General features: G+C 34.8%; 1 protein-coding gene and 1 long non-coding RNA gene across 3 annotated transcripts in view; one reads left to right on the top strand and one right to left on the bottom strand.

Moving 5' to 3' along the window:
• Positions 1-9,427: 9,427 nt before the first annotated feature.
• LOC143255959 (uncharacterized) lies at positions 9,428-24,770 on the top strand. 2 transcript variants are annotated; one of them, XR_013030940.1, is made up of 3 exons: positions 9,428-9,764; positions 23,693-23,905; positions 24,637-24,770. It is a non-coding gene; the product is annotated as an uncharacterized LOC143255959 (long non-coding RNA). The 2 variants fall into 2 exon arrangements; XR_013030941.1 differs by lacking the exon at positions 9,428-9,764 and adding an exon at positions 9,780-10,080.
• LOC143255958 (actin-binding LIM protein 1-like) overlaps positions 16,405-24,993 on the bottom strand; it is a 116,836-nt gene continuing 108,247 nt past the window's right edge. The window contains exons 19-21 of the mRNA XM_076512447.1: positions 24,632-24,769; positions 23,816-23,887; positions 16,405-21,116 (exon numbers count right to left, since the gene is read on the bottom strand). Of these exons, the coding sequence (XP_076368562.1) occupies positions 21,003-21,116; positions 23,816-23,887; positions 24,632-24,769 (324 nt within the window). The 3' untranslated portion in view covers positions 16,405-21,002. The remainder of the gene's footprint in view (positions 21,117-23,815; positions 23,888-24,631; positions 24,770-24,993) is intronic.

Raw genomic sequence — 24,993 nt, 5'->3', positions numbered from 1 at the left:
GTAAGCCATAATTAGGGATCTGTTTATAAAAACAGGTAACTAGGAATATGTTGACATGTACGTAAAAGAGTTCACAGAATGGGTAGAGGAGATTTCCATTTTAATTCACCTCCTTATATATATGTCTTGCACTTCTTTGTATAATACCTCATTTAGTGATGACGAGAAAACCCACTTGTAGAGAAAAATATGTATGTAAAAACGGCTGGTTTGGATTGAGAAAAGTTTTATATAGAGGAGCGAACAACGTTTCGACCTTCTGCGGTCATCGTCAGGTTCACAAAGAAAGAAAGAGGTGACTGACCGATAGCTGACCACATGTTTGAAGGGTGTTGTGTAGCTGAGTGTAGGAGTGTAGAGGGCGTGCTTAGATATTTGATTATATTTATTAATATAGGTATAAAGGTGTTCCTTTATATTGGTTTATTTTGAGCTTGAGTTGTTGTATAAGTAAGGCTTCTTTAATTTTGAGTTTGTTTATGTTTGTTTCTTTAGTTGGTATTTGGGTGTTTTTTATGGTTATGTTGTGTTTAATTGACTTTCAGTGTTCGAAAACGTGTGAAGGTGACTTTTTGTGTTCTTTAAATCTGGTTTCCATTTTTCTACTTGTTTCTCCAATATAGAAGTCGTGGCAGATATCACCTTGTATTTTATAAATAATGTTGGTGTGGTGTTTGTCAGTATAGTTTTTACATAGTTTTGACCTTAGTTTTGTGCTTGGTTTTTAAAAAATTTGGAATTAACAGGCGCTTAAAAATGTCTTAAAACAAGTCAAACGTATATACAAATATTCACGCTGTTCGTTTATTTTGAATTTCGCCCAAAGCTATACAAGGGTTATTTGCGCTATCCGTCCTTAATTTTGTAGCGTAAGGCTACAGGGAAGGCAGTTAGTCGTCACCACTCATCGTCACCTCTTGGACTACTCTTTTGCCAATAAATAGTGGAATTGGTCGTGACGTTGTAACATCCCCATGAATAGAAGGGCGAGAATGTTGGGTGTGACGGGGATTCGAGCCCGCAACTCTCATATTCTCTGTCGAACGTCCTAACCACCTGGCCGTGCACGCTGTTGGTTATTACACTTGTATCTAGAGGTGTGAAATAATTGCCTCTTTTTTTGTCAAAGTCCACACAGGTTGATACAATTATTTTAGAACACAGTTGACAAGATGAATTATTCTTCTCTTCTCTGTTATTGCAATACAGTCTGTGATAATTTCTTTTTAAGGATCGCCAGTATATACTGTTTATCGACAAACTCCCCATCACGCAGTTTAGATCATAATAATATTTCGAGGCATATTTATCAAGCGAAAGCAGTCCAAAAGTTTCCAAGCAATACCAGACATTCTGAATGTTCTAATTTTGACACGTAATTATTATGACATTCTTTATCAACTTTAAAACTGTATGTAAGTTATTTATGGAAAAGCACTGTTGCTCTAATAATAATTGCTTATATTTATAACTAATTTATATAGGAGGGATGCTAGGTATCTGTATTGTTAAAGTGTTTTATTTTTATGTAAATGGTTATATTTTCGCATTATGAAATATCTGTAATTTTCTAATTGAGTTAGTTCTTGGCAATCTTCCAAATTCAAATTGAAATTTTGTCTTAAAACCCCAAATACTTACCACAACTTTTCTTATTAAGAGAAGGGGCATGTTATACATTTGTGTTTTAACACGTCGTCAAAACGTTCATTGTCCATAAATTATGGACCAACTCAGTTCTATAGTTTTAATTTTCTTTTCAAGTTTAGGAATAATAAATACTTTTACGTGACAAAAGTAAAATCTTAACGCTGAATACAAATAAAAATACATTGTTATACATACTATAAAAACTAGGCTTTACGATAAAAAACAAACATTTTTCAAGATAATATACAATCTAATTCCAAACTTCCTAAACGTATCTTGCAGAGAAAAAAGTAATTGACTTGTTTTCTCTGCGGCCTTCAAGCAAGATATTGTAATGGAAATACAAATTGTGGAAAACAAGTTATAATTTTTTATGTGTTTTGAAATAGATACAACCTCTTATGGTGTGTAACGAAACAAACCTAGGCCTGAGTTACCAGATTTGCTGAAAATTCGTGTACCTCTTGTAAGCAGGTCAAGGAGTAACAAAGATAGAAGTTAGAACATGCATTGAACAAGTCCTACACTTTTCTTTCTTCATCTGTAACATATATTTTTAAGAAGGTTTGAAGTTTCCACTTACCTTATTTCACAAATCTTACTTAACATATTAGCGTTAATAATCTAAATAAATGTACAGTTGTTTCCAGTTTATTTGCTGTTTTCAAACAAAACGGTAGTACAATGTGGATGCCTGGATCCATGACCTCAATTAAAATAGGGACTTGCAGTTTTTATCAAATCCTGCAACATATTGAGAGGTGGGTAGTTTAAGGTGTGTTATCATACTAGCGTTACGCACTATAATCCGATCCCAAGAAACGAAGCATTTTATTAAGTTAAATTATTATTCTTTTGAAGTTTGTTTTGAATTTCGCGCAAAGCTACTCGAGGGCTATCTGTGCTAGCCGTCCCTAATTTAGCAGTGTAAGACTAGAGGGAAGGACACTAGTCATCACCACCCACCACCAACTGTTGGGTTACTCTTTTACCAACGAATAGTGGGATTGGACGTCACATAATAACGCCCCATGGCTAAAAGGGCAAGCATGTTAGGTGCGACCGGGATTCAAACCTGGGATCATCAGATTACGAGTCGAAAGCCTTAACCAACCTGGCCATGCCGGGCCGTCTCTTTTAAAGTAAAACGTAAATCTGTAAAAAATTACACTATATTACACAAACTTTGTTCCTGGATAGTAATTGTTATTTCTTAATTGCTTATGTTGTAAAAGTACAGAAAATGGCCATTATTCCCTTCAAACTTTGCTTTTGTGACCTGGATTATGAAATTTAGAAATTACCTATTCTCTATGTAAAAACGGGCAAATTTATACATTTTCATTTACATAATATCTGAATGAAACAAAATATGATTCAAGATTTACATGTATTTGTACTAAAGTTATACAAAAATGTTTAGAAGTGAGTAGTTTTTGAAATTTGCGACTGTAATGTAAATCACTTTCATGTATCAGCCCCCAAACATAGTCTCCCATCATGTTTTCGTTATACGCTTTCAGGTCACAAAAGCAAAGTTTGAAGAGAAAAATAGGTGTTTTCAGTTTACTTTAGGCATAAAAAACTGGGAAATAATATTTTCTGCCCAGGAACAAGAAAAAGTAAAAATGTTGTTACATTGTGTTATCTAAGTTCAGAAGTTAATTACATTTTTACAATAGTTATAAGGCCTTCATGCACAAATGAGTCAAAGTAAATAGTAAACTAGGCTTAGTAGTTTCAAAGGAAGAACGTTTTTTTTACCATCCAGTGACAAAAAATATTCAGTGAACCAAAACAGTTATACCTGTATGCAGATTGTTTGATTCTATGAACAAGTTCTCACGTTGCGTAATGAATAAAATATAAATGTTTTCTGTTCTTTATTTAGTGTTGATTGACGAGTGATATGAGATAATTAATTGTATTTGGCGACTCACATTTTGATTTAGCCCATATGTCTATTCACAATCGTGTAGACAGTGTAACGCTGTACCAATCTCGTTTCACTGAGATATTAACACTCGCTTAGAATACTTTATTTCTTATGGAGAATCAAAATCACGTACAAATATCTTTGCATATATACACGACAGTATAAAAAGTAGAGCTCTTTCAAGCAGTCAAGTACTGGACGTTAATAAGGCCTAAGCAAGACTATGGCAGTAAAGGAAATACAATCTGGTTTTTATTATCATTCCGTTTTTATACAAAATAATAGTCATTAGGTACTTCGCGATCTGTTTTGTTTATTGTTCGAGAGTTTCTGTGAATTTATACGATACAAAGTCTCTCATAATAAACTCCATTACTGCTGAGTCATCCAAGAATGACAGGTGTTTTTTTTTTTATGAAGAGTTAAGGTCTTGATTATAATTACTCTTTCAGCCTTTATCTTTATTCATTTTAACAAATATTTTAAAGAGAACAGATGTAAAATACTTTTGGCAAGTTTTGCGAATTTAATCCCATTCAAATATATATATATATATTTAAATAATAAGTTGTGTATGTATATACTTATAGCCAAGCGTGTTAAGGCGTGCGACTCGTAATCTGAGGGTCGCGGGTTCGCATCCCTGTCGCGCCAAACATGCTCGCCCTTTCAGCCGTGGGGGCGTTATAATGTGACGGTCAATCCCACTATTCGTTGGTAAAAGAGTAGCCCAAGAGTTGGCGGTGGGTGGTGATGACTAGCTGCCTTCTCACTAGTCCTACACTGCTAAATTAGGGACGGCTAGCGCAGATAGCCCTCGAGTAGCTTTGTGCGAAATTCAAAAAAACAAAACAAACAAACAATGTACGTATTTGCGTGATATGACAGACCTTTGAAGTGTTGATGCAACGTACCTCTTATCAGCCCTCGAGTAGCTGTGTGCGAAATTCAAAAAAAAACAAAATAAACAATGTACGTATTTGCGTGATATGACAGACCTTTGAAGTGTTGATGCAACGTACCTCTTATCAGCCCTCGAGTAGCTGTGTGCGAAACTCCAAAAACAAACAAACAAACTTATCAGAAAATTAGGTAATAAGTTTACATTGATTATTTATCACACTTACAATTTCGGGTGTACAACATAAATGTACACGTAAATATCACATATCTCACTTTTTATATATTCAATATTTTGTTTGTTTTCTTTATGAGAATTCTAATTCGAAACGTCTTAAATTCGGTCGAGGTTATGTGCTAATTCAACCGCATTTGTTATCTGTAATAGACTCCAAATGTTGAAACTATCTACTGTTTCATAGGGTGATGGTATTGTGTCCTAATTTACTTTGTGTATGTGGGACTGCTCTACGATTGTCACGTGGAGCAGAGATTCTTCCGGATGCTTGTGATACAATTTTCTGATTGGTCAGCTACTGATGTTCGTTTGTTTTGTTAAATCTTTGCACAGGGTAGGTTTTCTCTGGGTTTACCCCTTCACTTGAAATTCTTGGGCATTTGATCCATTGATACCAGCCTTTCTAAAGGACTATAAGTCCTATAGGGGCTGTTTGAGGAGAGGTGTACCTGCACTGGTCTCGCCCTTTTTTGGAATTATGGACGGTGGAATTTGGAACCTCTTTCTATCCATTCAACCATCAATAACCAAAACGAGTTGTACCTTTAATTATATTCAAGGAATAATCAACTCATATGAACATTTGTCAATAATACAAACAATGGTGGTGTTTGTTTATTCATAACACTTCATATTTTTGCCCTTAATCACAAGTGGGGCGAAAATAAATCGCTTTATCTCTGAGCAACTTCCGCTTTCTCATAATAAACAAAAATGGCTGCCAAAATTGGAACGGAAAGGACGAGTATGTTCGGCAATGGGTTTCGATCCCGCAAGCCACAGATAACGTATAGAGAGAAGGTTAATTTTACATTCAGTTTGGCGTTTGTTCACCCAGGTTCATTTCTGACTTGTGTTTCACCCATGTTCAGTGTCTGACTTAGTGGGAATGTGTATTTTTGTGTGTTTTTCTTATAGCAAAGCCACATGGACTATCTGCTGAGTCCACCGAGGAGAATCGAATCACTGATTTTAGCGTTGTAAATCCATAGACTTACTGCTGTACCAGCGGGGGACTAGAGGGAATGTTTGTTTTTCAATTTCACGCAAAGCTACTCAAGGGCTATCTGCACTAGACGTCCCTAATTTAGTAGCGTAAGACTAGAGGGAAGGAAGCCAGTCATCACCACCCACCGCCAACTTGGGGTACTCTTTTACCAACGAATAGTGGGATTGATCGTCACATTATAACGCCCCTACGGCTGAAAGGGCGAGCATCTTTGGTGTGACGGGGATTCGAACCCGCGACCCTCGGATTAGGGGCCGAGTGCCTTAACCAACTGGCCACGCCGGGCCTAGAGGGAATGAAACTCATGTAAATGCGTGAGGGCCTCAGTTTTTAATCGCCCTAGAAAATGGGCTTCCAACATCGCAGTATTGCATAGGGACTTTTAAGGGTTTAAATCCGACCATGTCCTTGTATCAGTGTGATTTAATTTCATGATATTGGGGTTTTCCTTTTAGCTTACTTCCAAGCAAAGTTTCCTCGTTTTTTATTTTAATTTAAATTTCCTTATTCATTTATATTTTAATACATTTATTTCCTCTAGCTTCGTCACAGTGCAATGTGCTTCAGTAATACGACCAGCCATTCTTCTGCTTCCAACTTCTTTTCAAAATGGTGTTTTTACCACAACTTCAGGGTTTTATTTTTTTTTTCATAACACTTACAAAAACAACAACAGGCCTGGTGGGCTAAGGCGTTCGAATCGTAATCTGAGGGTCGCGGGTTTAAATGCACGTCGCACAAAAAATTATAATGTGACAATTTATCCCACTATTTGTTGATAAAAGAGTAGCCCAAGAGTTGGCGGTGGATGATGATAACTAGCTGCCTTCCCTCTAGTCTTACACTCCTAAATTAGGGACAGCTAGTGCAGATAGCCCTCATGTAGCTTTGCACGAAATTAAGAAAAACAAACAAACAAAACAACAAAGTACTACACGTGTTTTTCTGGATGTTAGATCCACGAATTTCCTGTCATTGCGAAGATGGGGAAACTGCAACTTTCGTTTATTTGTGATTGCGTGGCTAAGCATGTAACAACCGGGAAGTTGGGAAGAGAAATGTCCATTAAGTATTTCTCAATTTAATAAAACAGGACACATAGTAATTCAGAGTAGTTTATTGTGATAAATCCCTATTTAGTAATTGAGTGAAAGCTCCTATTTCTCACCTCTGTAGAATCAGGAACAATTGCTTAAAATTATGTGGGAACGTAAACGAAACGATGACACAGTGATGTGTCATTAGAGTGTACAGTGCTTGTAATTTGTTTCTTTTTAGAATAAAGATACATCAAGCTATTTGCTGTGTTCTTCGCAGAGAGAAATCGAACCTCAGATTTAACATTTTGTAAGTTCGTTAACTTACTGCTGTTATTTGAAAAGTTGAAAGGTGTGTCATATTTATAACAAAAATTCAAGACTAAACAAAATGTAACTGTAGCAATATGAACTTCCTATACGACATCTGACATCATTGAGAATGATAGGTCCACAGATTTATAATGCTAAAATGAGTGGTTCGATTCCCCTAAGTGGACATAGTCGATAGCCCTATGTGGTTTTGCTGTAAGAAAAGCACATACACAACCTAATATCGTTGATAGAATCTCTTGTTACATAACGGCAATAATTTTTCCTGCATTTTTTATTTTTATCTTTCACGTTTATATAAGTTTCAAAGTTTCAATTTAATATAAAGTTTAAATATCTTATGAACTAATTTCTCCACTAACAGATGTATGAATCCCTCTCTATACAAAATAAAATTTCCGTTTAATAATATTATGAAATGCTTTGTACCAAGTTCCTATGTTGAAATATACATTTTTCCACAATGTGGAAGAGATGAAATGTTTCCAAAGTTAATCTCATGAAGTCATATCAAGAGGACATTGACAAGCTCTACAAAGTGTTCTCTTTTCAGTACTGTCACGAATGTACTAATTTCTCTTATGGAAGTAATAACAGGAGGTACAAAACATATTTCTGTTTGTGTCAAAGCCCTGTAAAAGCAACTATTATTTTATATGAAATTATAAAAACAAAACACTATCAGACAAAACTCGGGCGAGTGGGTTGTTAATATAACTATTTTTGGTGTGTGTTATTGGCTGAAAACGCATATCATCACTACTACGTAATAAACTAGAATTTCTTGTCGGATTAGACTGTGTTAATAAACAAAACTTTAAGGCTATACTTGCACACACACACCTGATTTCTGTAAAACGAGACGTTCGTGGATCTAATGCGCAGTAAATTTTGACAGGTGTAATAAAAGAAACAGTCTAAATTAAAATAAAGTGAAAACTTTTATCTGGAAAAGCATAACTAAAAAAAAATAAAAATGAAAAGTTAACCACAGAGTAAACTGAAGAAGAGGAAGCATTCATCATTATCAGTTTAAAGAGTGGTACCTACAAAGAACATCTTGACCTTTTGGTTTAACTTGGTAGGGATTTTAGTTTAAATAATCTGACTCTGAAATCAATAAACAATTCATGATCAAACTCAACCGAGGCTGTTCAAAAAATCATTTCTCTTCACTCCACTCTTGAGTAAAAATTACAGTGAGGGGGGAAAATTGATGAATTAAACAGTAAGTTAAAACGAGAGTAGTGGATTTAAGACATAACAAGATAGGAGTTTCAGCAAGCAAAAACAGGAAACAAGTTCAACTTCACGAAAGAGTATGGCGAAACCACTGGGAGGGGATCTATAGATCTAATACTCTTAATTTGGGCGTGTGAAGAAAAAACGGGAGTACGTCGAGAAAAACTATTTTCACTACCCGGACACTGAGTAGTCTGTTTGGGTATTTTCCGAGATGTTTGATAGAAATAATTAGTTAACACATATAACGAACTACTTAATTTATTTAAAATATTGATTAGATTCAGATGAGACATATGGCTGTGACTTATTTCGAGAGTTGCTGAAAGGATTAGAAACAGTGGTGTGGTTTGTTTTGAATTTCGCGTAAAGCTACACAAGGGCTATCTGCGCTAGCCGTCTCTAATTTAATAGTGTAAGACAAGAGGGAAAGCAGCTCGTCATCACCACCCACCGCCAACTCTTGGGCTACCCTTTTATCAACGAATAATGGGTTGGTCGTCACTTTATAACACCCTCACGGCTGAAAGGGCGAGCATGTTTGGTGTGACGGGGATTCGAACCCGCGACCTTCGCATTACGAGTAGCTTTAGTGATCATTTTGCATTCTAATTTATGTATTCTATAGGTTTTCGAGTGTAGACTTGTTTTTAAATCAATGAGTTGTATGTTTTACAGCTTATTGAGCAAACATATTAAATAAGATCGTGTTTCAATGTCCTACTAATGGTCGATTGTAAACTTTTTATACGTGTATGATTGGCTCTCTTTCACAGCATTTTTTATTAATTTACCAGATTTTCTTACGATACTTTATTCCTTGAATAATTTTGGTTTGGTTTGTTTTAAATTTGGCCCAAAGCTATACGAGGGCTATCTGCGCTAGCCGATCCAAATTTACCAGTGTGAGTCTAGAAGGAAGACCACTAGTCATCACTATCTACTCCCAACTCTTGGGCTACTCTTTCACCGACGAATAGTGGGATTCATTGAACTTTATAACGCCCTCATGCCTGAAAGGGAGAGCATGTTTGGTGTGACGAGGATTCGCACCCGCGACCTTCAGATTACGAGTCGAGCGCTCTAACCACGTGGTCGTGCCGGGCCATAACAAATTTTAGAGTTAGTGATTTTGATGTGGCTGGTCTACCTTAAATAAGTGTTGAAAGTTGCGCCTGAAAACGCGATGGTTTGGGTAAAGATAAATCGAGCACTGTAAGATTTCAATCGGACTCCTGGTAGTTTTTGTTTCTTTTATTGTTGCATTTATAACATCTGTAAAATATTATAGCCTGGATTTTTTTGGGGTATGGTGCAACACACCACTTATTAACCACATGTTGTATGATTAAAAGAGAAGTTTTAACTATGCAACAAGAGGGTTGCTGGACGAGCTCAAAACTGCAACGTCATCAGCGGGTGAGTATAATTTAATTGAGGGAGCGTAATATCATTTACAAAAATGAAATATAATAATGGACTAATGACTGATCCCTGGAGGAGGGAACCAGTTAGTAATTTGAAGGACTTAGGTACCGTGTCGTTAATGTTAACTTTAGATAACTTGTTTTATAAAACGCTGGCGATTCATCGTGTGATTTCCAGAGGTACAATGAGTTGTGTCACTTTCTAAAAGAAAGGCATTGACCTAGACCGAATCGAACGCCTGACTAACATTAAGATGGACCCCCCTACTGTTAAGTGTTCCCAGTTGAATTCCTGTACACTAGATTCTGTGAGTATAGCAAAGTTATAGACTAATATTTCATACAAGACGTGTTTTGGATGTCAGAATTCTGTTTGATTCTGGGCAGTACTCGAGTCTTACAGTTGTGATTTTTCCAGTAATTTCCCGATGACATTTAGGAGACTTGTGAGTCTGTGGATTTTAATGATATTTCACTGTAAACTGCCAGCGTGAGGGGTAATGTCCTCTTTTAAGTAAATAAGGTTACGAGATTTGGTTTCGTTTGTTTTGAACTTCGCGCAAAACTACACGATGGTTATTTGCGTTAGTCGTTTTCTAATTTAGCGCTAAAAAAGCTAAAGGGAAGGTAGCTAGTTATAATCACGCTTTGCCAACTCTTTTACCAACAAACAGTGGGAATAAACGTCACATTATAACGCCCGGTCCACTATTACTTTGGAGGAGTTTAATTTTAATTTCATTCAGGGTTATGATCGAATGTGAATTGTTTCTAGCAGTACGTGACGTGTTGGTAATATTTGGGCTGATCAGTGGTTTTCTTGTATAAATTTGTTGACTATGCTGTAGCGGTCAGTGCTAGATGTCGATAGGTTCAGTTTGGTTAATGAATTTTATAAAACAATTGCACATAAATTTACCTCTTGTATGTTTGTTGTTACGTGTTGGATTTTACATACAATGCTGTGAGTTTTGTGTTGTTGAGATGGGTGTCAAATTGATTTAAACTTATTCCAAAATTTAACTGCGTTCTGTTTTGATTCATCAATAAATTTACAAAATTTCACCAAGTTAATCTGTTGTTACCGATTAATTAGTTGTTTAAATCTATCTGTTTCTTCATACAGCATGGTTTTTTGTCTGGGTGTCGCGTATTCACATGTGGCCCGGCATGGCCAAGCGTGTTAAGGCGTGCGACTCGTCATCTGAGGGTCGCGGGTTCGCATCCCCGTCGCGCTAAACATGCTCGCCCTTTCAGCCGTGGGGGCGTTATAATGTTACGGTCAATCCCACCATTCGTTGGTAAAAGAGTAACCCAAGAGTTGGCGGTGGGTGGTGATGACTAGCTGCCTTCCCTCTAGTCTTACACTGCTAAATTAGGGACGGCTAGCACAGATAGCCCTCGAGTAGCTTTGTGCGAAATTCAAAAAACAACAAAACAAAAACAAGTATTCACATGAATAATCTACGTAGGCGACGCGCCTCAATTATGCGGTGTATTTCTAAAGTAATTTTCCATCCTTTAGTATTCACGAGTTCAATCTCCTATAAACGTGCCAAAGCTACATTCACAATACGCACGTGCTCTTCGAGCTGACCAATCAGAAAAAGGTATTAGGATGTGGAAATATCTCTGCTTCACGAGGCAACAGCAAAGCACGCCCAAAGCACATGATCAAGGACACATTGCTACTAACTTATTTGTCAATGTTTTTAGTTTTGTATCTCCCAAGCCCCTTTTGAGCTTGCGAAACAACCAGGGCCGCTCAGAAACGTTTTTTTTTTTCTCTCTCTCTCTCTCCTCTCTTCAGTCTCGCTTGCGAAATGAAAATGCTGTTCTTATCAGGGAAAATAATTGTATTACTTGAGGGTGTAGTAGATACAAAAGAATATTAAAATTATAAGCTGGAGTGGGGTGAGCTGAGCTGTGAGATAAGACGAGATGGAGAGGAGAGCTGGCTTGGATGAGACGCCTGGAGGATGGCTAGGTCGTCCATGGAAGGCAAAAATAAGAAGATCAACGCTGTGGTGAAGTAGCGAGTTTTAGGGTTAACAAATCAAGCAATATAAACTGGTTGTTTGAAACAGGATTCTAGACTTGACATTAGTTGAACTGTTGGTTTTAACCTTGGTTGTGACTTTAACTTTGAATGAAAAGGTACCTTTTCAGGGCAGGGATCGCAGTATACAACGATTCAAGGTGACTAGCTATAACCTGAACAGACATACTACTGAAAGGTTACATCCTTGGTTGAATTTATCACGTGACCTCTAAAGGATTTAAAGGTTCCAAAAACAAAAATTAAAAACAATTAAGACTTGTTTTAAAATAATATATACAATATTTACTACTATACTCTTATTACACGGTTTCGTGTACACACAAAGATATGTTCAAAACGCTACACTTGGCCTTGCGATTTCATACCCATTGATGGATTTTTTTTTAATATTAGTTTTTTTTTTCTTTCTGACTCTCGTTCTAAATACATCTCATAATACACAGTGAGAATAGGCAGGAATGCAACTAGAAACTAACAATTATGTGAATATAACTTTGGGTGCACAAATAGAATTAATATGACCACAAAAGCCGTATATGTTACAATAAATGCAAAAATGTATACGAACGACGGTCACTAACCAGCTATCTCTACGTATTTTTATCACGAGATTGAATTTTAATATTTTCATCATGTGACAGTCTCTTACGTATTTTACTTTTCTAGAGTTCACGCAATTAATGGAATTCGCCCTTCCGTGGCACAGCGGGATGTCTACGTACTTATTTCGCCAGAAACCCAGTTTCGAAACCGGTGATGGACAGAACACAGAGAGCCTATTGCGTAGATTTGTGCTTGACTCCAAAGAAAAACAATTTCTTGGCGACTTTCAGTCTTGTTTTAAACAACAAAGACTCGTCATACATTTCAGTGTTCTTTCTGAATAGGTGTACTGGGTTGCACGTGAAAGTATACACAGTACATGCCTACGATATAGTTTTAGTTGTACACATAACAACCAGTACAGTAGCACAAGTTCATCTCCGCACTTCAAACCCTGGAAAAGTTGGTGGAACAAAACATTGTGTAGTAGAGATATGTTTGTGTTACGGTTATGAAAAACAGTTTTCCCTTTGCTGCTCAATTCGTAACGATTGTTTTGTTGCTTTTGAATTTCGCGCAAAGCTACACGACGACTATCTGTGTTGGCTGTCCCTAATTTATCAGTGTAAGACTAGATAGAAGGCAGCTAGCCATCACCACCAATCGCCATCTCTTGGGCTACTCTTTTGCCAACGAATAGTGGGATTGACCATCATATTATAATGCCTCCACGGCTGAAAGGACGACCGGGTCAGTTCGTAACGAATGAATAAATAAAATGTTTCGTGTTAAAGCTAAATTGGTATTCTAGTTTGCATTAGAATTTTCACTCAAATGCCATTTGCTCATAGCCTTCAGTAATTTTGATCTAATTAGAGTAAGGGAATTTTTTTTTGTTCTTGAATGATCTATGCCCTGCACACTGTGGTTATCGAAACTCTAATTTTTAGGGTTATAAACCCTGACTTATTGTTCAGCTCCCGGAAGATGTTGTTGTTTTTGAATATCGCACAAAGCTACTCGAGGGCTATCTATGCTAGCCGTCCCTAATTTAGCAGTGTAAGACTAGAGGGAAGGCAGCTAGTCATCACCACCCACCGCCAACTCTTGGGCTACTCTTTTACCAACGAATAGTGGGATTGACCGTAACATTATAACGCCCCCACGGCTGGGAGGCCGAGCATGTTTGGCATGACTCGGGCGCGAACCCGCGACCCTCAGATTACGAAGCGCACGCCTTAACGCGCTAGGCCATGCCAGGCCCACTCCCGGAAGAACACAAAAGAAAAGGTAGCTAGTTAAACAGTTTCCACCCTCAAGTCTCATCTGAGCGAATAGTAGATTTAACAGTCACTCTTATAACGCACCCTTCAACCCTCAAGTGCATGCAAAGCGCGATTCTTTGTCTCGGATTCACAGTTCGGGTACGGTGAGTATAAGGCCACGCTCAACACACGTTTTGTGTATGGTATTACCAATATTTTCATGACGCTAGAAAAACACGTAGTTTCAAGAAGTTTTGGTAGAAATGAAATAAAGGCCCCCTAGTGTTTCAGCGGTATGTCGGCGGACTTACAACGCTAAAAACCATGTTTCGGTACCCGTGGTGGGCAGAGCACAGATAGCTCATTGTGTAGTTTTGTGCTTAATTCAAAGCAAGAACAAGAACATGAAATAAAAACCATATAACCTGAACGCTTTCGAAAAGCGGTCCTTTCTTCTTCAGGGGCAAATTGATGTTTTCATTTATGGTTATTTTACGGTAATATAAAAACCAGTTATTTGTAAGTCCAAGACTAACAGAAACTTTCAAAATAAGTTTCGTTGTAAGATTGTAAAGTTTACTTATAAGCCATACATCAAAATCCAATTTAAAAACTGAGCAAACGTGTGATTTGTTATGAGGCAGTATGTAAGATTTTATTGTACTGAATGAACGTAAAAACTCTGATAAAACAAACCTTCGCTGAACACGAGGAATTGATAGGCCGAATTGAAGGTACATAAACATTGAACGACCAGAGACAACTCTGTTAGTAGGTTAATTTTATAGACTAAATAAATAAAAAAGTTCATTTATTTACTGTTTGGAATTAAGCACAAAACTACAAAATGGTCTAGCTGTGCTCCGCCCACCACGGGATCGAAACCATATTTATAGCTGTGTGAGTCTACAGACATGCCGCTGTGCTACTAGGGAGGGAGGTTCATTAGTAATTATTGTTTCAGAAGGTATACTTCCCACTTATGCGCGATTGAAAATATATGTACAATTGAATTTATGCAATTTCTATATTCCTAAAAATAGTTAAGTCAAAAATCCATGTCATATAGTTAAGATTTTTTTGTAGATTAAACAAAATTAGGATTTAAACCATACTTTCTGCAGTATCGTTTATTAAGCCACAACAATACACGACCGAAAATCTAATCAAAATTATTTTTGTTTTTCCTAAATTCACCAATATCTTTATATAAGTGTTTTTTTTTACAAGCCAAAGCAGAAAAATAGACAAGAAACTGCGCAGTTTCATTGAAAAATGTTTGTCACCAATTAGGAAATGCTGCGATAACAACGATTATTACAATTAAACTGTAAATAATTTCAAACACTTCTTTCTAACCTTGCCCATTACGGGTCTCTGGTAAGAAAATTCTTAACAATATTTTTATTACACTTCATTTACAGTACAAACCGTCTCACGACTAACAGTACCAAAGTGTTGGATTATTGAGTATTGTTGCAGCCATCTTGACTTACGAACGTATGTGAAAAGCATTATGTACAATCGATACGTAACGTTAACACAAGAATCGATTTGTTAAGGCATCTGCCATTGCACTTGTTACTGTAAGAGTGGTTATGCTTGCTTATCCGATTCTACAGAGCGGCCCGTAAGTCCCTACCCATCCATATATCGTATGTATCCAGTGTATCTGTGTGCTGTTCCTCATTCTCGGTGCATAATATTATGCGACGCCATGTTCTGTGAGACATTTCAAGTGTAAATGGGCTTAAATCGGCCATATTTCTCTGAAAAAATAAAAAATTGTAATACATGCGTAATTGAATATAACATATGGATGGATAGGGACTTACAGGCCACCCTGTATAGTTTGTCGAACGAACAGAATTACATATATCCTTTTGTTCATTTCGACAAGGACGAGAATAGACCACACTGTAAAGTACGGGTGGAAACCTTAGCTGATTATTGATTACACAGGCCTGCGAATTTACACTTCATAAAATGTGTTTCGACTTTAAGAACTGATTTTTCCATAATTCAGCTACGTAAATTACGAAAATAAAATTCACTTTATTCTATCACCTAAGGAGTTTTTTGCACATCTGGAAGTAAAAACAACAACTCTTATTCAAGTCATTATTCCTTTTATCATAATGAACATTTTTTATTGTCATGTTGGAGTTCTAGAACGATCGAAAACAATCTCACGTCGCGATTGGTCTACAGGAACCTATAGCCGGTGGTTGTCAACATTTTAGGCGTAACAAAATGTGGTCCCATTTCAAAGAAAATGATTCAATTATGTAAAAATACATGTGACGTTTTGTTTGTTTGTTTTTGAATATCGCGCAAGGCAACACGAGTGTTGTCTGCGCTAGCCGACCCTAATTTAGGAGTGTAAGACTAGTGGGAAGGCAGGTAGTCATCACCACCCACCGCCAACTCTTGGGCTACTCTTTTTACCATATTATAACGCTCCCACGGCTGTTTGGTGCGACGGGGATTTTAACATGCGACTCTCAGATTACGAGTCGAACGCCTTTACCCACCTGGCCAAGTCGGGCCGTGATGTTTTGTGAAAAATCTTTACGTGATGGAGAAAATGGATATTTTAGGAATTCGCGTACAGGAATTACTGTAGGAAATGTAAAACTTTCAAGAAAATAAGACTATCGCAGGCCTGTCTTACTAATAACTTGGCAAGTCAGTTTACAATCGTCTCGAAGAGGAGAATTTCCAGCAAAATATAAATAAATAAATTTCACAAAGACAAAAAATGAATTAAACTTTTATTTTACATGCAAACGAACAAATACAAACTTGTTTTCGTCGTGTTTTTTCTTCAAAAGTGAAATCGACAAGGTTCAATACTAGACCAAAAATATTCCAAAAGCACCAAACAGCAAACAAAACTAATTACTCAATCACATTGCAATCTCTAGCTAGCGAGAACGACTAGTAATTTATGACAAATATCTTACACAATTGAACACCTCTTAGAAAGATTCCTGTGAAACACTTGAATGCCTTAAAAAATCAATATTTTCATTCAAAAAATTTAAATACGTCATGAACATTTTTCTGACAAAAGACGCCAATTGTACTTATTTATCTACACCATTAACTTGGCCGTTTTTTATTTGATTATGAACATCCTTAATTGTTAATTCTGAACAGATTTATAATTTAGTCGTATTACAACTTGTGTCAATATCTTCTGAAAAATTTATACATTACTTATTTTTTATTAAAAAATTCCAAGTATATTACTTATTTGATTTTCTGTTTACACATACAACTATTTTGAATATCTCTCAATGGGTAGTAGTATTTTTAAAGAAAGTTTGGTACAAGAAATTTCGTCAGTTTCGCATTTTTCAATCAAGAGATTCGTAACGGTCTCTACACATGTGACTGCGATACAAAAATTAAAGGTTCAGTTCTTTTGTGCAACATGGAGAAGGTAAGTTTAACGCACGTGATCAACGCGGTTGAAATAGTATTACAAAATCAAAATGGAAGAAAAAAGTTGTACTTCGATATAATACAAAAATACACAGAGTTAAATCACAAAAGCCATAGCAACTACAAAGACAATGAACTAAAGTAAAACAAATCCTATGGAAGTTCATTTCAATGGAACTGGTTTTGCCTGGCGAGTACGTACAGTTCTAATTACTGGAAAATGTTTTTCCCATACTTTGTCAGCCATATTTAATGTACGTCAGTACTTTTTTTTTCAAGAACTTGGCACTTTTCCAAGCTGTCGCATCGTAAGTGAATCGTCAATGGTATGACTTGCAACTTTGTTAACAAAATACCGTATCGCCTTAGGTAAAATCAGGTTACGTTTGGGGAAATCAATGCTTCCAGCCACACGTACGTTACAAAATGGTTCAACTAACAGCAGTGCAATAGGACGAAAAAACAGGTGCCCTACCTCTCAGACGTGTAGGTGAAAAATGACTTTAAACACACCTATTTGAATAGTAAATAGCATACACTTAAAAAAATTTAAGGATTAAAACATTGCATACCGTAAATTATTTTTGGGGCTCATCACAGTGAGATTAGCATCGCGTTTTACGCATAAACTAGTTCGTATTTTACTTTATTATAACGTGTAGGACGTATAGAACAATAGTTTTTTTTTTCATCCGCATGAGACAACAATTTCTTGGAATAATATATAAACCAGCACTTATTTTTGATGAGTATATGACGTCAACTTCTTATTTCAACTTGCAAAAGTTTGAATAAATACTGAGACATCGAAGAAAAAAAAAGGCATTTTTATTATCAACCATGTCCGTATCGGATTGAAATAGTGTAAATTAATACAATGGCAAAAAAATCTTAATATATTAAAACATGATGTAACCTACTACCTCTGTATTATACGTTTTTTTTTATGTTCAAAATGTCAGAAACTAAAACTCGCTACACCTCGTTGTTTGCTGTATCGTTTCGAACCGATCAAACAAAAAGAAAAACAAACCATACGTTTTGAGTATCCAGAATGCATTGCGTGTGAAGATTTTTTATTACAGCAGCGTCTGTTCGAGGTAGGAAAAACATTCGCTGTCACTAAAGTTGGCAACATGAAAGACACTTCGAGATTGAATTTAATAACACTCTTACAATGAGTTTGATCATACGCTTTTCGTTATGTTCTATTAATAATGATATAGTTTTATGGGTATTTTTAGAAGCAAGATAATCAAGTATTAACAAAAAGTAAATAATTCCCGACGTCACGACTATAAATTTTTGTAACAACGTGCGATTTATATTTTATCTATAAAACTGGTTTAAACTGTTAACTCTGAACAGTTACACTCAATGAAACGGCTTTAGCTCGTGTTTTAAACCAACCTAGCAAGTTGTCAAGTAATCTTAAAACACAGGTACATGAGATAGTAGTAAAACGTTTGACATACCATATAAAACATATACAAGTAGGGGCTTGCAATCCCCGATTGTCTTATTCCTTCGAATTATTTCTTATAAAGGGTAAAGGGGCAGGGTTGTTAAAATACGGGCAAGCGTGTTTCAGTAAGAAATATTATTCAGTTTTTATAAATAATAATACAAAGTGTGCTACTCCTGAAAGTGAGCAATGTAGAAAACAAAACAAAAACTCCTTAGATTAAACTGACGCGAACCAAGTGTTTTCGTCATGCCAACAACAATGCTTTTTTACTAAATCAAATAAAGATAAACGAAAACGAGAGATATATTTATATAAAGTTGTATCGTGTTAAAACCTCGATAACACGGCAAACATCTGATTTGCGCTATTCTCATACAGGGATCAAGCCTGAAATTTTAGCATTACAGACCTTCATGCTTACCATTCATCCACCAAGGAGTAATAAAACGTAAGAGAAACGTCAGTTATAAATAATACCAAATTATGGGTCATAAACAGATTAAAATGTGGTTCCATTTTACAAAAAAAATCAGTTGTGGTTTTAAATGTTTAATTAGTTACTGTAATCAATACGATACTGTTTTCCAACAAATTACATATGCTTACACACACACACATACAAGCGTATATATATATATATATGTATTTTTTTCCCTGTCTAGTGGAATTGTGCGATAATATGGAAGTATTATTAAACTAGCAGTGTGAAAATAAAGTTTTAAATTTGACACTGTATAATTCATTGTAAAAGTTGTCTTGTACCTGAGTTCAAACCTTTTCTTTTTTTTTATGTATCTGGTGGCAAGTGCTCTTATTACATGTTCAATAACACTTGTTTTTAAATGTCCTAGAAAATATATTTTTTTCAAATTTATCATTACCTAATCACAGATATATGAAACATCGAGAATATACTGTTATTAAATAAAACTTAATTTATTATTGAGATTGTATCAGTTTTTTTTTTGGAAGCATATTATTTACTATTTCTGTTGTGAATTACCCACATAACGCAATTTAAATTGAACTGTAAAAATCACACCCCTTCAAACAACGTTGCTACATCAGCTGTAAGCCTCATGTTTTAAAACAGTAATTCCCCACAGAGAAAAAAAATATATATATAATAGTAATAACGAAGCTCTTTGTAAAATTTTTTATCTTCAATTAACATGACTGGAAGAAGATACAACTGAAGAAATTCATCATTAACTATTTGTGGTAACTAGTACAATTTATATGTTTCAAATGAAAAAAAGTGTTTGCACACAGAGAAGTGACATCAAATGAGCTATAACACTGACTCGCAATGAATTTTTACTTAAGACTAAAACACACATGTTCAATATATGATAAACATATTTTGTAATAATGTAATTTATATCATTCCACAAGAAAATGAGTTTTATCATAATACAATAAATTATAAGGAAAAATAGTCTATACGACGTAAAACATTAGCAACCTGTCGTTAGAATATACTACGTTTATTTAAGTAAAACGTTAAAGGACCAGAACACACAGTGAGATAGATGTCATAAAAACTAATTGAATAAATGACTCTTAAGTTATATGTGAGGAAGACAGAATTTAAATGTCCTTCAGGAATTCATTACAGTATTTGCAAAAACATTACTTTATGTCAACTGTTACAAGTCATTTAACACATATTTCACTGCAATGAAACAGTTAAGCCTTTTACCTTTTTAGACAATAGTACATAGTATGTCAGGCAATATAAATAAATACAGATATAATGATAAGAGGCATATTAACGGCTTAAATATAGTTTAATCTATCATTTTACGAGAATTAAAGTAATGCCAGTAGATATTTGGAACACTTTAATTAAAGGAAAAAAACCAAAAACATCTTCAATAATAGAATAATATGTCCTAGAAGAAATTAAATACCTTACTCTAGGAGCATTGTAATTTATAATATATAACAAATAATAATAATAATTCCTGCGTAGAAAAAAGTGTAACCTATTTCCGGTACAATTAAAAATTTCATGTTAGGTTTTTCTCAAAGTACTTATTGGTTAACATGAAAAATTATAAAACAACAAGTACTTTAACAAATGTGTGTAACATTTATAGTACATAATTATGAAGTAAGTAAGGAGAACTTTAATTTTAGAACAAATTAGCTAGTAACACTTAGGAACATCCAGGTACTACATACTAAACAACAATAAGCCTAAGCTACAGTGTTTTTATAAAAAGAACAAAAGGCCTGTTTTCAGTTAAATGCCTCTTCTCAACAACTGTGTTCACTCTAGAGCAGAAAATGATTTTATTTTTCACTTGTTTGACAGCATGAAACTACAACAGAACAAATCTATGATGACTGGCAATCAAGAGTTTGATTAATCATATCCTTGTTTAACTTTGTTTTGATAGCTCTAAGAGGTAATCTGCTAACCATAAGCTTTGATCCCTAATATAATTTGACTCGCCGCTTTAACTCATTCCTCCGCCACTCTGGCAAGCGGTAGAACTGGAGACGGCCCATGTGGAAGATGTGCTGAAACTCTTCATTAGACAGATGACGCTGTAAATTATACAGATATTGAAACGTTATCAATGTCCTGTATCATTATAATGACCACTGAAACACTAAAAGAGTAAAATTACAATAAGTGAGCAACATTCCCCCCCTTTCAGCAGATTCTAATACTTTCAATCTTTCATTGTAATATCTGCACGTCCAGCAAAGCATGCAACTCCTTACACCACTTAAAGGGAAGGAATCTCTTTTACATAAACACAAAAATAATTATTATAAACTTACTTAGCCAGTTAATTAGATCAATTCATTGCTTTGTTGAAAACTGGCTTTGTGTTTTAAGAAAGAAATAGATACAAAAAACACAATGTGTATCAGAAACGTTAGTAAATGGCTGTCATTGTTACTTGCAAACTTAGCACAACTATTATGTGGACTACACTTTGCATCATTTGGTTACCAAATAATCCCAATAAACCCACCCAGCAATATACACTGTTATCACACTAGTGGCAGAAGTGGGATTATTTTGATCTAAATAAAATAGACACACACAACACATAACTCAAAGATAACACTTACTCACTCAAAGTGACATAAAAAAATTGCTGGAAATAATGAAATAGTGGAAAGATAATCAGAAATGGAAAGACAGAAAATTAAAAGGAAAAAGAGATAATTAACAGAAGAATTAAAAAAACAGAATATACAAACAAAAATCAATTTAATCAAAAACAAGACTAAGGAAATGTGCAAAGAGATTATAATAGAATTAAAAAATATAGAAAAATTATAACACTAAAATTGGTGGCCACCTTATCTTATAGACTTGAAGTGTCATATCAGATGGAAATTTCTAAAGAAAAATTTGAGAGCAGAGGAAAAAGGAAAAATTAGACATTAGATGAACTTATTGAAGTGGAAAAATGATCCAATAATTTTATTCAGAATCTCCACATCAAATGATAGCTTCATGGGCATACAACCAGAACACAGATGCTATGGTAAATAAGAATATACAATTAGGTTAAAGCAAGTAGATATACCAACTTAGAGGAAGATGTACAGTTTATTATGGAATTTAAATCAATTAAAGGTATATAAACATCGGAAAACAATATTCAGAAATTACAAGGTAATCAGATTACACAGTGTAACACATTAACTCTCCTTTTCTGATGGAAGTCTACAAGAACTCAACTGTTAACTGTGGATTATATAAATTAACTACAGGACAAATGGTGTCTCAACTGGAACCTAAGATGACACATTGCTAACAACTGCAGACCAAAGCCTCCAGAAAATATAAACTGCTCCAAAAGGATGACATGAACAAGGAGACTTTCATGAGCATTGAAACCATAATGTCACATCAGAGTGTGATGAATAAAACATGGAAATTGTATTCTCAGGATGAGAATAAGCCATTTGAACATATCCACATAAATGGTGCATTGCTTAAATAAAGCATTCCATGAGTTCACGGTTTCAATAATAGGAAACGTTGTAACATGTTAATTGCCACTGGCCCTACAGCTATCACTGTTTGGTCTGATCTAATAATAAAAGTTGGGAAACTGCCTCTGAAAGATGAAAACATTAGCTTTTTGATAAATCAAATTTTAGGGCCATTTAACCTCTTATGATTCATTGTGGTTACCACATGAAACTTAATCTTGGCTTGACATGTTGCATGAATTAACATGTGGTGGACATTTTAATGCCTACTTAAAGAGAAAGGTGCTATGTAAAATAACATCAAAATGTAAGTAATGCATTTTTGTAGACCTAATACATTATCTCTGTCTTGCTGGATAATTAAGTTTTGTAGCCATTAGTTGTTATACAGTATATCTGGTATATAATGTATTCACTTATATATTTTACATTATTAGCTTAGAATTTGTATTTAGGACTGACTGAAATCTTTTATGCTGACCAAAACTTCAGTTATTATTAGGTTTATGGCCAAAAATATTATTATTATACAGGGTAATCAACTAATGAAAAAAATAAACTCTAATTTTGATGATTATAAATGTGAGAAAAGTATGTATGATTCTACTGCTGACTAGGTTGATTTCTAGTTCTGTTCCAAATAAATAGCTTACTCTACTCAAAAGGTATTGTTAATCCAAGTTTTAAAAGTCCATTTTTTTATACTTACTATTCTACATACCTTTGATAAGGTAACTTTTTAACCAACTCATTCAAAATAGGAGTATTAACTTGCAATCTTACTTAAGATCTTCAGTGTTAGATCAGATTTTTACACATTTATAAAACATATTACAGTTGATTTTATAATTAAGATAGTTCTATGAAAGACAGATCAACTTTCAATCTCAATATAAAAATCTTTGTACTGTCTTCAAACCACAGTTCATGTCTGAGGTTTATGGTCACTAACTAATCAAGGATCAGGTTTATAGTATACTTCGTCCTTTTATTATAAATCCAATTTTTTAGCATAAATTTAAAAAGTATTGACTGTTCTGTGTCAGTTGAAATCACTTTTACTATATAAGTGATGTCTTACATTCTAACATATAGTATCAGTATTTTATAAATCCACATGCTTCAAGTGTTTCAATAATTTCTTTCATATTCATTCTTCCAAGGATCAATGAAGGATAGTTTGAAATCACAACACAAGAAACCTGTTAACAGATGGTCATTTAGTAATGACAGATATCCTGGAAGACATCAACCAGGATAAACACACACAGGCATCCTTTGCTTACCTCTAAGTGGCATCGATCTACATCAGGAGGGAGGCGATAGTTGGATATCACTAACAAATGATAAGGATAAAGCTGCAAAGAAAAACATTTGTAAGTAAATCTAACTTACATTAAAATCACATTATTCAATACAGTACTTAATAAATCCTTATGCTTTCTCAAGTGTAATATTATCTTCCAAACTGAACTTGTGTAATATTTATAACATTTTTCTACTCCTGTGATGTAAGTTATTTTCTCAAACCTAACGCAACCCTAAGCATGTTCTTCATCTCTTATAACTAGGTTGCTGAAAGCAGTTATAAAATCTAATATAACTGCACATCTCTAGTCTCGAAATATGTTACTTAAATAACATTATCAAATCAACCAACATGTAATGCATATACACCTCAATTTTAGTCCTACATAATATTCTGTATATTTACTGGTTGTGCACATTCATGTATTATACTTTAAGTATTATTATGCAACATTTATAAATTTGTGCAATTCTAACCTCATAGTTTTGTTTAAAAATGTGTGTGTTTTTGTGTTTTTCTTATAGCAAAGCCACACTGGGCTATCTGCTGAGCCCACCAAGGGAAACTGAACCCTTGATTTTAGCGTTGTAAATCCACAAATTTACCGCTGTACTTGCAGGGGGCATTTGGAAATATGTGATATATTCAAAAGTGAACTTACATTGCATGAGAACTTTATATAAAACAAAAAAAAACCTCTAAATGTTCTATCATCTAGGCACTATTCTTGTGTTATATTAGGTTATTACTGAAAACATGTAAACCATTAATTACAACTATAAATTTGTTATACCCTAGGTGGCTCATTAGACAGGTGAAGATTAACGTTCGGCATCGAGCATCGCATGTGAGGACTGTATGAAGGATGTCGAAATCCAGCAAATCCTTCAGAATATGGAGTAGAGCAAAATCCACCACTGGTACTGTGATTCTGTGAGAAAAACAGTCATTCTTACCTCAGCACAACTTTCAATTTTAAACCTCCAACACAAAAAAAAAGTTCAAACCCAACTGTAATTGGCAGTGTTTAGAAAAATGAATTTCTCTTCTCTTCCTCTTGATATAGTATGACCAGATTAGCTAATAATCTTGATGTGGTGGAAGTTTAAAAATGATTGTTATATTGCCTTAGTTTCTTAATAATTTCAAAAGGAC

This window comes from Tachypleus tridentatus, chromosome 7, assembly GCF_004210375.1.
Source record: "Tachypleus tridentatus isolate NWPU-2018 chromosome 7, ASM421037v1, whole genome shotgun sequence".
Lineage (NCBI taxonomy): Eukaryota > Metazoa > Arthropoda > Merostomata > Xiphosura > Limulidae > Tachypleus > Tachypleus tridentatus.
The sequence above is the reverse complement of the archived record's forward strand: the minus strand, read 5'-3'. Positions and strand labels throughout refer to the sequence as shown.